The 16,685-nt window shown below is 45.5% G+C and overlaps 1 protein-coding gene across 3 annotated transcripts; it reads left to right on the forward strand.

The window, feature by feature from the left end:
- Nucleotides 1–4,599: 4,599 nt before the first annotated feature.
- On the forward strand, nucleotides 4,600–14,802 carry LOC310833625 (uncharacterized protein). Of its 3 annotated transcripts, none has more exons than XM_083716274.1 (9): nucleotides 4,600–5,354; nucleotides 6,185–6,256; nucleotides 6,816–7,425; nucleotides 7,652–7,850; nucleotides 8,024–8,704; nucleotides 8,818–8,891; nucleotides 10,437–10,584; nucleotides 12,498–12,535; nucleotides 14,548–14,802. In XM_083716274.1, exons 1-9 carry the CDS (start codon nucleotides 4,866–4,868, stop codon nucleotides 14,616–14,618), a joined length of 2,382 nt encoding a protein of 793 aa, XP_083572400.1. In that variant the 5' UTR covers nucleotides 4,600–4,865; the 3' UTR covers nucleotides 14,619–14,802. The 3 variants fall into 3 exon arrangements, with proteins under 3 accessions (XP_083572400.1, XP_083572401.1, XP_083572402.1); XM_083716275.1 differs by having other exon boundaries at nucleotides 10,461–10,584; XM_083716276.1 differs by lacking the exon at nucleotides 4,600–5,354 and having other exon boundaries at nucleotides 5,962–6,256.
- Nucleotides 14,803–16,685: the final 1,883 nt, after the last annotated feature.

Raw genomic sequence — 16,685 nt, forward strand, 5'->3', positions numbered from 1 at the left:
TTCATCTCAGGGTCGTGGGTTCAAGCCCCATGTTGGGCAAAAGATCCCTGCATTGCAGGGGGTTGGACTTGATGGGCCTCTACAATGCTACCCCCCTCTGCATGGATTTCATGCAGGAGGTGTTGGCGACTGTGTCAGCAGGCATCCCCATAGATTTATTTATCTCATTCATGACTCACTTCCTATGAAGCATCTCTGAGCAATTTTGCGGTAAAAACATGCACAATAAACTCTGCATGAACTGATTTCACAGCCAACATGGATGTTGACTAGGATAAAACAATATCCATGTCAGAAGGCTTGTTGAAATAGGAAATTCTTTAACAGGCACCAGAATGTCAGTATAGATGGTGCCTGCTTGTCTATTCATGGGAGGGAGCACTAGAGGGGAGGTGCCCCCACCTTAAAGGCCCGACTCCAACACCATGTGCAATGGAGCTCTTGATGAGATGGTATCTGCAGGAGGCCCTTTCTTTGCAGAGAGCTGCAGGAAGGAGGGGGGTGTGTGTGTGTGTGTGTGTATTGCATTTCCTTTGCATTGAAATGAATGGGGTGAAATAACGTGACAACACAGAGGACAGCAAGGTAAATAACTGAGGGTTTTTTAAAAAATGTGTTTCATTAATTTTCACACAGCAAGTACAACAAATAACATGGTTTTCGTCAGGAGGTGAATAGTAGAACGGAAACAAGCTGCATGTGATGAGCATATATCATATATATACTGCTCTTCATCTGAAGTTCTCAGGGTAGTTCACAAGATTAAAAAGTACAAGCTAACCTCCATACAGCGTGCAGGAAGAGCAAAAGGGGTCTTTACTAACCCAGATGGAGTTGGTTGAACAACTGCTCTCCTTGATGGATGTCCTGTGCAGTACAATCTGTCGGATTGGTCACAAAGTCCTTGCAGCTTCCACTCTCCCATTTCCCTACAGCAACTTGAGACCAAGAGCACTTCTAAATCATCACTATTGTCAGGTCAGATTCAGTCACGTTGCAGACATTCGGGTGGTGCAGTTAAAGGTTGATTTGGGTATCTTTGCAATAAGGAAAGAAATGGGGGGAAATGCTCTGGAAAGAGTGGGCTAACTTAACACTTGCTTGGCACCATGTTGTATAAGCTCCCCATGAATCAAATCAGAATGACTGCTCAACGAACAGGTCATCTTGAAGTGACCTCAATTTCCCTGGGATAGCTCGAGATCACATTTGAGGGCCATCTCATCAAGATGATTTGGTAGCTTCTGTTTCCCCCCTAGACTGTCAGTATTTTCTGCAATTAAAGTGTTATTAAGGGACTCTGTTGCTCTGGCACAATAAACCCACTTTTAAAATACAGGACATTGTGCATCTAGGAAAGTAATGAAGAAATGGACTGAGAAGTGTGGGAGGAGCAAATGATTTAACAGGAAGGCGTATATATTCACTAGCAAATCAAGATAACCACCTTGCAAACAAACCAGAATAAATGCTCAGAAAAGATCAGACATAAGGTGTTCTTTTTTTGGGTGGGATCCAATTGCATACTTGTAAATTCAGGCTGTACAAGTATAGTTGATTGGGAGGTCTTCTGCAGCAAACCTGCTTCCTGGACAGGTCAAACTTCTTGCAACAAGGAAAGAGACTGGAAAGTGTGGGAGAAGGCTTGTTTTGACGCAACATCCCACTAGCACATCAGAACAAATGCTCATTAAATAGGGAATGTTGTCTAATATATCTGCAAGCAAATCAGGATGAGTGTTCAATAGACAGGTAGCCTGGAAGCTTCCATATTTTAATCTCCACGTAGACTGTGTGCAAGAACACAAACAGGTCTCTCTCCTTCTGGCTTTTAGCTGGTCCTTGCCAGGAGTGAGAGAAAGAGAGAAACTCAGGGGTGACTTGGCTGGCGAGAGGCTGCAGCTTCTTAACAAGAAGATTTATTTGCTAATCCTCCAGAGATCATCCTTGCAGATTGGCCGAGTTAGAAACCTTGTGTGGGGAAGTGAGATGGGTGAAGAAGCACAGGGGAGGAGAGCACATTAGGATCAGTTTAACAATCTGCAAAAGATTCCCCCGTCAGGATGAGAAACTGGTCACAAGAAATTTGTGGGCCTGAGGCTCTCAATGCCAAACTGGATCGTACCCCACAAACCGAGAGCGAGAGGAAAAGGTAGGGATCTGCCCTCCAAATAGCCTACAGAGGTCACTTGAGTCCCTCCCCTTCTCTCTGCCCTGTTTCAACCAAGCCATGATCAATTTGCTTACCATCCCCGATAAATGGTTGATGGCACATGACTTTGTCTGGCCGAGGATGAGCTAGTAGTGCAAGCTAACTTTTTTTAACCAGCACCCAACTGCATACCACTTCCATTGTGCCTTTTCTTAGTTTGCAAAGAGCTGTAGGCTAATTTGCAAAGAGCATAGTTAGCAGTCTACAGAATCGGAGATTTGATGCAGAAAGCCCTTCTAAACAGGGACTAGGCTGAAGTGACCTTTATTGCTACAATCTAGAGAAGCTTGTTTCTACAGCTTGCAGCGTTGGGGATGGAGCACTTAAAGCATCTTTCAGCTTTTTTATTGGTGTTAAGAAACAACTGTGATCCAACAGGTCGGGAGCTCAGTTGGCAGAGCCTCTGTTTTGCATGCCGAAGGTCGCAGGTTCAATTCCCAGGGTCTCCAGGTAGGACTTCTTGTCTGACTGCATAAGGCAGCTTCCTTTGTTCCTATTTTTGTTCTTTTCAATTCTCTCTGCTTGCCAGACTGTGTGTTAAAGCTACATTATTACCTATTTTCTTTAGGAACCTCTTCCCTTGAAGCAACCCAAAAGGATTCCCCATACTATAAAAACATACACAGAATGATTGCATATGCAGAAAGCAGCTTAAACATTTGTGTGTGATACAATTAAAAACACATAAAATTTAAAACACCACTCCAAATGTATTGTTACAAGTTGGGGGGGGGGGTAGGCTGTATCCGAGGTCATCCTAAACCCTGGATCCAGCAAGTGTTAAAATATAAGCCAGGCTAGTTTCCTGCATTAAGATGATCACTTGAGAAATGGGCCATTAAGAGAACAAAGGAAAGTGGGCTCTGTGCGAGACAACAAATGAGAGATAGATAGAAGGGCAAATCCTGAGCTGAAAGTTGAGAGTTTGCCGTGATGTGTGACCCAGGAGCAAGCTGGAGAGAAAGTTGGAGAGCAATGTCTGATGTCTGTTTTAATCCAAGGCTGCAGCTCTGGGAGAAACAAGACCCTTTGGGGGTGTTTGTACTGTGAGCCCCTCCATCATAGGCTCAGGTTGTATATACATGTAAATAAATCATATATCATAAAGACTCCACAGGCTGCTGCGCCTCATTTCCAAAAGGAAACGTGAAGCCTGGGGAAGCGCCTGGAACCCCTGGAATCTGATACTGCTCAGAAAGTGGTGTGGCGTGAATACATACCGTATTTTTCCGTGTATAAAACTGGGCTTTCCCCCTTAAAAATGTCAAAGATTAGGGGGCGACTTATACTCTGGGCCATCTCCCCCCATTTTCTTAAATATGAGTCCCCCCAAAATAGGGGGCATCTTATACATGGGGGCGTCTTATAGACAGAAAAATACGGTGTATATATATCCAGTAGAGATGCCAACTGGAGGAAATACATTCATTGTTGAAAGAGGAATGTCTCCAAGAAGCACTGAAATAGAAGGCTGCCAAAGGACAGGTGCCTCCACATTAAGGGCTCAGTTCTGGCATAGAGCAGAGTGGACTTCCTAGCTGGATGGTAACTGCAGGATGTCCTGCAGGTGTGTTGTATTTGCCCTACTTCTCCAAGTGGCAACAGATTCCAGGAATGGAGTGCTTACTCAGGTCTGGTTGCCATGTTGCCATGTTCGCATTTTTATTTTATGTTACAAATATCCAGGTTGAGAAGATGTGGAGGCACAGCTGGAAACCTCCAACAGACACCTGGAGTCCACTGCTCCCACATCAGGGCTCCAGAGAAATTCCCCTGGCATCCTCTGATACTGTTAACTTGCGGAGCTCATGACAGTACATCTCTTATCGCTGTCCCAACATTCTGCTTCACATGCACACACTTAGATTGTATTCTCTTTAACTGGCGTGGAGGGAGAGTTATCCATTAGGGCTGAGCAATGCCTGGTTTTCAACATTGTGATATATCACCAGCTAAATATTGTGATATATCCCGATGTCTGAAGTAAGGATGTAACTATGTAGACATGAACGGAGTAATGTCCTGGTAACGGCTACTACTTAGGTGTCTAAAACTAATCCATGTTTTACTTACCTTTAACATATTGTTACAACTGTTATTTTATAGTACAGAGCAACAGGGGCAGCAGGAATCATGAGAGAGGTGATGACCAGCTTCACGGTTTTTCCCATATCATGGTTTTTTACTTAGCACAAACATTGAGATTTGTCACGACGTGGACTTCAAAGCGATTTTGGATGGTCTAGCAATACATCATGCAGCCCTAGTATCCATCTTTCTAGGGAAGCCATGAGGAGGACCATTAAATGAAAGTTTTAGCAGAGTTTTACTTAGTAGCACCTCCATACCTTGTACAACACATTCCACACATATGTCAGGATGAACTTCTATGTTACTAAAACACACTAAAGACATCGCAGTTTCTTGCCCAGTTTCTCTCTCTGAGCCCAGAGGGTTTCTGCTTTTCAGTTTCCTGCTTCCTTAAAGTTCACAGCAAGCATGAAGTCCAGTTGCCAGATTCCTGCAACTTTACAGTTCTTCGGTTCTTTTATTCAGTCTCTCCTGCTGCGTCTCCACATCTCTCTCTCCTTTTCTCCCTCATTCATAGACAGCACTACGTGCTGAGCAGCACAGCAATGAGATAAGGAAGGTCATGAGCAATTGCAGCTGCATCTTAATAAAAAAACATGACTGCCCAGCTTATGCAGAACAACACTTTCCTCAGTGTAGCTCACCAGTATTGCAAAGCCTGGTCATCAGCAGGGTGCTTTTGAGGGCTTCCCATGAAGTCTTAAGCCCTGGAGATACATGGCACTCTTCATCAGCAAAGGGCAAGATGCTTACCTTCCCCCACCCTGACCAACCTCTTATAATATTTCCTCCCTCCAAGTTATTTTTGCTACCCTGCTCCACTTTATGCAGTGCCAGAGTCATTTTCTTTTTCTCCCCTAGCCCAAAGACACAAGTGGCTGCACTATGCAGGTTATGGACTGAGCTATGCATGCATGAGAACCAAGCACGGATCCGGAACAAACAGCTGTTGCAGGACTTTGCTGAACTGGAGGCCCAGTTGGCGGATCTGTCGGCCAAGATAGATGCATTGAGGAAGAGGAGGAGGAGGAAGAGAAGCGATTTAGCCAAGGTAGCCAAGAAAAACGGGCACGGGGGTTGTTTGAAATCAGGAGAAGAATCCCCATCAGTTGCTAGTGGTGGGTTTCCTCCGTGTAGTGTTGCTATATTGCAAGGGCAGGATTAGCAATTCTCATGCATTCAACATCTTGAGAGGCAGACATTTAATAGTCCCAATTTCCCCCCAGCATGCAGATGCAGTGACGGGAAGAGATCTGCCTGTTGAATTCTTAGGTTTTGGAATTATAGGGTGCAACATATAACTAACAGGTGATATTCATAAGATGGTAGGGATGGCTGCTAATCTAAGGTAGCTTTTAAAAAGAAACTGGATCAAGGTGCAGTATGTCAATGGCCAAATTAAACCTCCATGCAGCGCAGGAAGGCGTAACCTGCTGCCCTGCAGATGTTGCTGACTATTTGCCATTGGCTTGGGCTGATACTCCTCATCCTCCCTGCATGGGGATAGTAAGCTGTCGCTGTTGGATCCTAGACAAAGAGGACTTTTGCCATCATAAGAGCATGAGAGCCTGGCTGCTGGATCAGGCCAAAGGCCCATCTAATCCAGCATCTTGTGGCCAGTCAGATGCCCATCACAGGAAACCCGCAAGCCGGACCTGAGCGAAACAGGCATCCCAGGAACATCCTTTTGAAGGACCCACCTGGGTCACTATTAACCTTCTGAGCTAGATTCATGCTCCCATGATGGAGAAAACAAATGGCTGATCTGAAGTTCTAATCTCTCCTCACCTGCCAAGAGTTAACCTTAGTTTAACTGGTGGATAAAATTGGGGATGGAGAAATCGGCACCCCCAGATGATCCAAAGCTACTTTTTATTTCAGAGTGACTATGAAGAATCCCTTCCGCATCTGAGCAGAGGCCTTCAGAAGCCACAGGGGTCTGATGTGAGACAGGTAAACTAACTCAGGTGGCTGTTGTGAACTATATAATCCGTTGTGCTAAAACCCAATGAATAATATTATTTTGAAGTGAAATTTCATATGCATTTAGGAATGGGCAAATTGTGCCCCAGCACGGCCCCCCCAAATAAGTTTCAGGCCTATTTCCTTGCATCTGAAAAGGGTCCCATTCAAATCTGAAATTTTGCTGACTTTTTACATTTTTGAAATAATTTCTGCAATAAAAGTCAAAAAAGAATCTTTATTTATGTTTCATTTTTGTTCACAATTGGGGACTTCTCTAAAGGTAGGGCAGTTTATAAATTCAGGAATAAATATTTGTCAGATCCAGATTCTAGTTCTGAAGTTTGAGGTATAGCATCCACCTTCTGATGCTGATGGTTGTCTATTAGCTTTTTGCTGTGGGCTCTTTAAAATACATTTAGAAACAATCAAACCTCGTTTTATTTCAAACCACCAGCAAACATAAAGAAATAACCATTTGAAGAATGAATATTTGAAATATTTCTCATTCTGGCTCCCACGTGCCTTTCTTTCACTCTTTGCATCCCAGGAACTGCTGGCAAGACCCCACTCTGCTAACTGGAATAGGCAGCTCCCTTTTGAAATCAGACGCCAGAGAGAACAGTTGCCATTTCACCCCTTTGAAACGGTGCCATCCCGGCCCCCAGAAACTTATGGGAGACTCTGGTCAGGTTTCGGGGAGCACAGGAAGAGCTGGGGCCATTCCGTGGTCCATCCTTTCCCCTCCATAACACTCAGCTCCCAAACTTCCAGAGAACATCGCAGTCAGGCCTGGTCTTCCTCGCGGTCTCCATGGCAACCCCAGAAGGATGAGAATGTCTTGATATCTCCTGGCCAAGGTGGATCCTTTTCTCTGTCCTCCCAACCTTGGACAATCCCTAGAGAGGCCGCCATGTTGAAGAGAGACCTTTCCCAGGAATGGCAGAGGACTAGCATAGTCCAGGGGCCAGAGGACCATCCTACCGAAAGTCCTGCTGCCAGCACCACCATCACAAGGGAGGTCCCGAGGGAAGAAAGCAGCAGCAGTGGATGCTCCAGGGAGGAGCTGAACAACATGTCGGTGAGGTGGAACGGGCGCGGCCTGGCCTACGGCCCACAAGGAAGGTCACAGGCTACGATGCTTTTTAGGGACACAACAGGTAAGGATGCTGGCATCAGCTTTCTTCTATCTCTTGATAACACCCAGGAAATTCTGGGGAACATAATTCTGCCCCTCAGAGAAAGTACTTTGCACTTGCTCAGAAGTCCGCTCAGCTTTTATTTCTTGCCTGTGTGCTCAGAGTCTCAAGACTCGATTTCAAGTTAAAGCCCTGTCACCAGGTCAGCTGTAAAACTTAAACCTATTTCCCCTCTTTCTCTCACCAGCTTCTTGGGGTCAGCGTGGACCACTGGGGATGAGCTCGGGTGGCAGTGGCTTGGACACAGCTGAGGCAGATTTGGAGCACTGGGTGGCTGAAAGTGTCTCCAAGGCATTGCTGAGGCAACAAGGGATGCAGCTGAAACAGTGCCAGGATGCTCCCACAACAGTTCAAAGTGAAGATTTGTCACAGGTGCCCCCAAACAGGTATTCTTACCACCACCCTGGAATCTCAGCCATCCATGGTTCTCCACCAGGACAGTTGTCAGGAGTAGGGAGAAACTCAATAACTTGATCTCCTTGGCATTTCTTGAAAGGAGCCTATGAACCTGAGCCTGTTGCCCTTGACCTCACTACCTCCCACACCCTTCTCTTTCCAGATTTCCAGGATTGCTGCAAGAGGATGAGACAGCGATAATCCATGAGCCCAGCAAGTTTTGGGGACAAGAGGAAATATTGGGCCAGGATGGGCAGGAGGACGGAAACCTTGGGGAAAAGGAGGAATGGGAAAAGGGAAGAGGTGGTGGCAGTGAGGTGGGCGAAGCTGCAGGAAGTCTGGATTTGGGGTGGGATAAAATGTCCGGAGACCATGGGTCTCCAGGGGAAACAGCAGCTCAGGATGAAGAGGAGTCCCTGGAAAGTGGTAGAGCTGAAGTACTGGAGCCTAGGCAGGGAGAACAGGAGGGTGGGATTCATGTGGTGGGTGAGAGCAGGACAGAAGAAGGAAACAACACACCAGGATCTTTGGGGTTAACTCAAAATGTGCAAGAAAACAGGGCGGCAACTGCAGGGCTGGAAGCTCAGGTGGAAGCAGTGAAGTTGGATATGGGAGATGGAAATGGCCAGGGAAGAAGTCGGAGCGAGGATGAGGAGGAAGGAGGAACCAGCAAAAATTATGGTGAGCCAGACAGGGCTGGAGGAAGCGGTGAAGAGCAGGGAGGCCCAGAGAGAGGCACGGAAAGCCAGGAGGGAACCAGGAGCCCAGAAGAGGATGTAGCCAGCATCAATACTGGTCCAGAGCAGTTCCCTGTGGAACCCAGGATCTGCAGCACATCGGAGCAGTAAGTTCTCAGTGTTCCAGTGGGGTGGAAGGTGGGCAGAACCCTTCTCCCCTATCCTGCGTGGGGAGATGGACCCCCCTTCCCCATCACTGTTCTTCTTTCTTCTCTTTGAGGGATGATAGCAGCAGCTGCCCGACCTCCAGTCTGCAGAATGGGCAACCCCTGGGGGTCAAGCTCATGGAGGAAGGTAAGCACAGCGCTGGCTGAACGTACGGTGACATTTCCACTGCCCTTTTTCTGAGTGTCTTCTGTGATGTGTCATTAATGTAGTATTAGCGCATCAGTGGTGGATTTATACTGAACTGTCTGCACGTCATTCTGCTTTATTCGTTGTTCCGTGATGCTTTCTCAATCTTCTTGTCATCAGGAGGGGCACTCTTGTGTTATAACACAAAAAATAGGGACAAAAAAACCCACCCCAGGACTGTGAAAAGCTGCAGGGTTTCAGTAGGAAGCTATGGGACATGCACTGATTGGAAACAAAGCAGTATGTCCATTGGTCCATCTAGCTCAGTATTGTCTGCTCTGACTGGCAGAGGCTCTCCAGAGTTTCAGTCTTTCCTGGAGCTACTTGTTGGAGATGGAACCTGTGAAGGACTGAACCTGTGGTTTTCTACATGAAAGAGAGCATCTGCTCTGGCCAAGGTGTGATGGATCTCCTTCTAAAAATAATGTAAGATTCCAGTCATCATTGTAGGGTTGATTCAAACAGAAAAGCAGGAAGCTTTCTTATGACAAGCCAGACCCAAACTCCATCTAGCCTAGTATACTATACACTGACTGGCAGTGACGCTCCAGGGTTTCGATCAAAGGTCTTTCCCAGCCTTCCTTGGAGATGATAGGACTGGACCTGGGAGCTTCTCTGTGCATAGCATGTGCTCCAGCGCTGTGATCTACAGTCCCCCAAATTAGAATTGCACCCAAGGACATTATAAAAAGCATCCTAAAGTGCAGCAGACAGAGATTAATTGATAATAAGAAATCAGCCACCTGGTCTCAAAACTCCATGAACTTCGTTAACAAGGAGAGTTCTATTGAGGGGGCACCACAGTTGGAAAAGGCCATGGTAGCCATTCATCTCTCATCCAACACAACGGGATTTGGATTGGGGGCACTGAACTGAATAAATGGAATCTCGTTTGGGAGGAAGTGTCCACTGAGGTGTCTTGGAGCCAGATCATTTAAGGTTCTAGGCAGTGTTTCCCAAACTTGGGTCTCCAGCTGTTTTTGGACTACAACTCCCATCATCCCTAGCTAGCAATACCAGTGGTCAGAGATGGTGGGAATTGTAGTCTGGAAACAGCCAGAGACCCATGTTTGGGAAACACTGTTCTAGAGCAGTGTTTCCCAACCTTGGGTCTCCAGCTGTTTTTGGACTACAACTCCCATCATACTTAGCGAGCAAGACCAGTGGTTAGGGATGATGGGAAGTGTAGTCCAAAAACAGCTAGAGACCAAAGGTTAGGAAACACTGTTCTAGAGGTCCAATGCAACAGTTTAAACCAGTCTTCCGTAACCTGTTGCTCTCCACATGCATAGGACTACAACTCCCATCAGCCCCATGAGATGTCCACGGAGAGCACTGGGTTGGGGGAGGCTGGTTTAAATTCTGTCCAGGAAGTCCTTTTAACAAAGAGACAACTGAGAATCTGGCAACCGAGATGGAGTACTTTCCCATGTCAGATGATACCGCTCACCATCTTCCCCCTTGTTCCTGTCAAATTCCTCCTAGTTCACACGTATTTATCGAATGCAGGAACAGAATCCATTTGTGAAGGAGAAGAGGAGGAGGAGGAGGAGGAGGAGGAAGTGGAAGAGAGTGAAGCTGATACAGATATTGAAGCTGCTTTGGCTCCTTTCTCCAAAAAGCCAAAATCAAGGTGGGGCCTCATATTCTCCTCCTTTATCTACACCCCATCCTATCTTAAGGAACATGAACACTGGCAGCTGTCTTTGACAGAGTCAGACCATTAGTTCATCTAGCTCAGTAACGTCTAGATCAGTGTTTCCCAACCTTGTGCCTCCAGATGTTTTTGGCCTACAACTCCCATCATCCCTAGCTAGCAAGACCAGTGGTCAGGGATGATGGGAGTTGTAGGCCAAAAACATCTGGAGGCACAAGGTTGGGAAACACTGGTCTAGATCAAGGTTTTCCACACTTGGGCCTCCAGCTGTTTTGGGACTAGAAGTCCCATCATCCCTGATATCCTGCTAACTAGGGGTGATGGGAGCTGTAGTCCAAAAACAGCTGGAGACCCAAGTTTGGGGAAAACCTGGTCTAGATGGCTTGCCAGGGTTTCAGGGAAGGAATTGTCCCAGTTGTGCCTGGAGACATCAGGGATTGAACCTGGGACCTTCAGCACGCAAAGTGGGTGCTGTGCCACTGAGCTACAGCCCTTCTCCATGAAGCAATCATAGATTGTCACAGGCAACTTCCCATTTATGGACATTTGAGGCACAAGCACATCCCTGCAAACCTGGAAGGGGCATGGAAAGTGGCAAAAATGGCCCTAAAGGAGTGTGAAAATGGCGTCTAGCAATCCCATGAGCCATTGAACCAACCTATGAGGTCTGTGGAGTTTTGGAGTTTGAACAAGGAGGTTTGGAGGGAGCGATTGTGACAGAGTTTGGTGGAGTTTTGGTTTTTTTAAAGGGCTTTTCAAGGGTTTCCAGAGGTTTAGAGCATATTTGCGGGGGGTTTCAATGGGGTTCCCAATATACACAATTTCCCTTCAATGTGTGGTGCCTTGGAACGTAACCCCTGCGCAAATGAGGAGTTGCCTGTACTTCATTTTATAAGCATCATGTTTCTGCCTCCTATCAATTTAATTGGATGCCTGAGTAGCCAGTACTGGCCTATGTGGACAAATAGTCTGACCCTGGGATAAGGCAGCTGCTTAGGTTCCTAAATAGCACCTGGATGTCCTGCCTCTCCAATGAAGTCCATCTAAACATCTTTGCAAGAGAACTGGACTTATTAACTCTGCCCACATCCCTCACCATGACCTTAGAAGATGCCTTTCTCCTCTTACATGGATGGCTTTTCCTAAGCTGAAAACCACCAGCTATTTGTGCCTTTCTTGATATGGAAGATGATTCATCCTCCTGATGAATTTTCATCTTTCTTCCCTCGCTTTGTCATCAGATCCTCCATTGCCTCGAATACCAATTATCCCATGATAACAAGGCGCCATCTAGTGGCTCCAAGACAATGCTCTTATGAGTCACTTGCTTGTGAGGAAGACCCACTGAACCTAGTGGACCTTGGAGTTATGCAGTTCCAATATCCATGCAGTCTCTCTCACAATGCTAGAAACCAAGGCCAGCTGAATGTTGGAAGATGCAGGGCAGGTAAAAGGACAGCTGGACATATAAGGGCCCCATTACCTTCAGGAGCTTAGGGCCTCATCAAACCTAAATCCAGCCCGGCCTCCAACATTACTCCAATGAAAATAGGGACGTACTAAGGAAAAGCGGGATATTCCAGAATCAAATCAGAAACCAGGACGACTGGAAAACAGGGACACTTGGAGGGTCTGCAAACACAACCCACTGAAAGAAACAAAACAGGAGTAGGTTATTCCCTCTGACTGCAGTAACAGAGGGGTTGTGAGCTATATGGAACCTGGAATCCTAGCCAGGTCAGCTTGGAAGTGCAAAGAGGGGCAAGGGTGGGGTGGGGTGGAGGAGAAGCACAGTGTGGGACACAACTCTGGTATTGCAGCGAAGCCTGTTTGGGTCATTTCTGCATTTGGATCCTCAGTTTTCAGTATCTGATTTTCTTTCTCCACAGGGATCAGCAGAGTGAGGCAGATCTTCAAAGGCTCCAAGGTGAGAGGAAATTTCTTGGGCACAGAGAAATGGCAGCCTAAACTGAATCTCTCAGGATAATAACCATGCCACTCCAGACAACCTGTCTATTGATAGTTCATTCCGATACGTTTTGCACACATTTAGTAGGGAACTTATACAACATCCACTGTTTATTGAATGTTCATTCTGATTTATTTGTTGGGAGGTTATATGACATTGTGCCAAACAAATGTTGTCCAACACTTGCCAGTTCATTTTCCTTCCACTTTACTCATCACAAAAAGTCTGGGAGGTGGTTTTTGTGTTTTTCTTCCAAGCAGATTTGTTGCTCAAGGGCACCAAATACACTTTAATTGCACAACCTGAGGAGGCATCCAGGCTGTTGCTATTTTGTGGGAATGATTCGAGCACATACTGGAAATGTCGTTTTCCCTGATCAGAGTGGATTGAAATGTTTTGTCACCATAGTGCAACAACACTTTTTTCAAAAAAAGAAAAAGAAAGAATAGATTTTTGTAGTTAGGAAAGCATTGGGGAAATGCAATGGAAAGTAGGGAATGTACAAATGATGAAAAGGAAGATGTGTAAACACTCTGCAAATGAATCAGAATGAATGTTCAATAAAGACCGGGCGTAAGCTGCATGCGCACTAACCTGTTTGTAGCACAAAAATGTAGTTTTTCTCAATCTGTAATAATTCATGCTTGTCCTCAACATGCTCCTTCCAGATTGATTTTAGATGTCCACAAGGGTGGGTTCAGTTTCCTGAGAAATGTATTATAATCTCCGCCCTCCCCACACCCCAATTATGTTATCCATGCCTTTTCCTTGCTTCACATGCCTAGGTAAATGAAGAAGAAAGAGGAGATTGCAATCTTGATATACACCCACCCTCAATGTATTTGGGCAATTGTGGATACAAACTGTCCCTATCCATTGCCTACATTTGTTTTCATACATTTTCAAATGATCACCCTGTGGGATAATGCAGAATCAATCTGTAAGCAGCTTTCATTGCTGGAGTGGAACCAGTTTCTCAAGACGCACTTTTAAGGATCAAAAAAATATGCAGTAGATCTAGATTATGTGTAGAGTATGTATGTGGGTGGGTGGGGGAACGACTCAGTCTCAACAGATTCTAGAATAAAATGCCATGTGTATGCAGCCATAGTTCTAATTGCTCGCACAAGCTTTGGGATGAATCTTTTATTCAGTGGAGGAACATTGAATTTGCCAGTATGCAATAGAAGCCCACTCTTCCAAATAGTGATAGTCTGGAATTGGCCCTGAGATACAAACAGGGAAGGACTAAAAGTCAGTGGTAGAATCTAGGCTCTGCATAAAGAAGGTCCAGGTTCAATTGCTGGCATCTCGAGCTAAAAGAGTACAACCAAACTGCGGGAAAAATAGTGATCTGTGTGTTGCTAGGAGACTGCATGACGCAGGTGGCGCTGTGGGTTAAAGCCTCAGCGCCTAGGACTTGCCGATTGAAAGGTCGGCGGTTCGAATCCCTGCGGCGGGGTGCGCTCCCGCTGCTCGGTCCCAGCGCCTGCCAACCTAGCAGTTCGAAAGCACCTCCGGGTGCAAGTAGATAAATAGGGACCGCTTTCTAGCGGGAAGGTAAACGGCGTTTCCGTGTGCTGCGCTGGTGCTGGCTCGCCAGATGCAGCTTCGTCACACTGGCCACGTGACCTGGAAGTGTCTTCGGACAGCGCTGGCTCCCGGCCTCTTGAGCGAGATGAGCACGCAACCCTTGAGTCGGTCACGACTGGCCCGTACGGGCAGGGATACCTTTACCTTTACCTTTAGGAGACTGCATATTTCTGCAGAGCAGGGTTGAGGAACTTCTAGCCTTCCAGATGTTGCTGGTCTCCTGTGCCCTTCAGCTTCACCTAGCATAGTCAGGGATTATAGGAGCAGTAGTCCAGCAACATATGTAGGTTCCCCAATGCTCTGCAAAAGTAGGGAATATACTGAAATACACTGTAGAAGACGCTTCAATCCATGACCATACCCTTTTCTCTCCACAGATCTCTGGGCTGACGCAGAGGAAACAAGCAAAGATGACAGCTTGCATGATAAAGACGACTTTTATGACTGAAGTGAGGAGGGCAGAAAAAACAAGATAGAAAAATAATAGTAATAGCCCAAGAGTTCAGCTCCCTGCACCATAAGAACGGATGAACAGTCCTGTTGGATGAGACCAAGGGTTCATCTAGTCCGTTTCCCAGGGAAATGATATATAATGAATTGAAAAATATGTTCAAAATAACTTTTATATAAAAAAACCCAGAAGCTTTTCTTTTGGGAATTATAGGGACAGAACTACCTAAATTGTATAGAAATTTATATATGCTACTACAGCGGCAAGAATGTTACCAGTACTTGCCCCAAAATGGAAAGAAGCAGAAGTCCCAGCAAAGGAAGAATGGATACAAAAACTTAGGGAATATGCAGAAATGGCGAAACTTACCAGAAGAATTAGAAATCAAGATAACAAACTTTTTGTAAAAGAATGGAAATGTTTTATTGAATATTTACAGATAAATTGTAAACAGGTTGAAATATTAGCAGGATTATTGTAATAACCCGCAGTTTTATAAGAGTGTATATTTACTTTAGATAATTAAATGAGTAAATTAAATGAATTTGGATATGCAGAAGCAGGAATCTCAAGCCCCGTGGGCTGAATGTGACCCAAACCCTGCGCCGGTCCTGCTATGCACACCCGAGTACTTTTGTCTGGCTAAAATGTGTCCTTGAATTATGATAATGCCTCTTGCTTTTTCTGGATCAGGGATAGAGAGGGATGTGTGAGTAGGGGTAGAACTAGCCTTCTGGTACAAAAGTAAAATTTCTATTCACTGTTCTGCCAACTTTTGCCTTCCACCATTGGAATGCGGCCCCCAGAGGGTTACTCAGAAAAGAATGTGGCCCTCAGAATGAAAACATGGTCACCATGCCACCTGTTATGTAGGCAAAACCAGTGCTTTTTTTCTAAAAATAAAATGTTTAGGGGTATTCTCATTTTTCTACTCATAGTGTAGGAAATAGTGTAGGAAATATTACAATAGTGAAATACTGCCCCTCAATGAGGCCACACTTAGATTCACAAAATGTTTAGGGATATGCGTACCCCTGCGTACCCCCAGAAAAAAAGCACTGGGCAAAACTAATGGTTATGTAGGCATAATGGCACTTTCGGTGCACAAAATCAGCAAGCTTGGGGAAACTGCAGGATTTACAAGAGTACGAAAACACATTAGAAAAAAAATAATCTTAAGGGGACAAAAGTCCCGCAAACAGCCCAATGAGGACTGAGCATAGTCATTGGCCGTGGAAAGCTAGCTGGCTGTAGAAGGAGAAGAACAAGAGACCCTAGAAGAGAGTTGGCAGGAATGGAATAGAAAAGGGCATGGCTGGCTGGAACCCTGAATAGGAGTGGCCCATGCTGTAACATTTTATTGTATATCCCTTAGTTTGAACCTAGAAGCCATTGCCCTCCTTTGTGGAAGTGGAAGTTTCCTATAGAAATCAATGGAGAAATTCAAGATTTTGATGTAGCTTTGTGACTTAGCATGTCCACCCTCAAACAAATGGCAGCCGCAAAGAATGAATTTCATGCTTTTTCTGACTCTGGCCTTATTTTGCGTAAAAAAAGGGGGATAATGTAGAAAAACCTTTTCATCATTTTAATAATAGCCTTAATAGTTGCAAGTTCAGAATGCTGTCCCTTTGTTTCAGGATGGAAGGTTGAAGTTGAGGGTGTATTATACTTCCAGCAGGGGTTGTGGGTCAGGCTGAGGCTGAGAGGGTACCTTCCAATAACCTTATGTTGTCATCTGGTGCTGTTAGACCCATTCTCCACATTGTAGTTGTGGAATTCTCTCTTGCCAAGCACAATTTTTTTTGGGGGGGGGGGGGTTATGTGCTGAAGACTTTACCCTGGCCTTTGACACCTGATATTTTAGGATCTGTCTCGTTATGTTGATTGTAGTGTGGTTTAGCTGTTTTTTATGCTGTATTTTTAAACTTGTGAAGGGTGGCTGAGAAAACGAATACATAAGAAATAATAATAATAATTGGTGGCCTGAGACAGCAGCGTACAGCAACCCCACTGTCACTGTTAAGTTGTGGGTGAACATATCAGACGCAGTGGCGTAGCGTG

The sequence above is a fragment of the Podarcis gaigeae genome, assembly GCF_964106915.1.
Source record: "Podarcis gaigeae genome assembly, chromosome: 16".
NCBI lineage: Eukaryota > Metazoa > Chordata > Lepidosauria > Squamata > Lacertidae > Podarcis > Podarcis gaigeae.

Bases quoted from the DNA above. Each gene is read 5' to 3' on its own strand.
- LOC310833625 (XM_083716274.1), top strand. From the start codon at position 4,866: ATGAGCAATTGCAGCTGCATCTTAATAAAAAAACATGACTGCCCAGCT. The intron at 5,355-6,184 runs GTAGCCAAGAAA...TTTTTATTTCAG, and splicing joins AGAGAAGCGATTTAGCCAAG to AGTGACTATGAAGAATCCCT. The intron at 10,585-12,497 runs GTGGGGCCTCAT...CTTTCTCCACAG, and splicing joins TCCAAAAAGCCAAAATCAAG to GGATCAGCAGAGTGAGGCAG.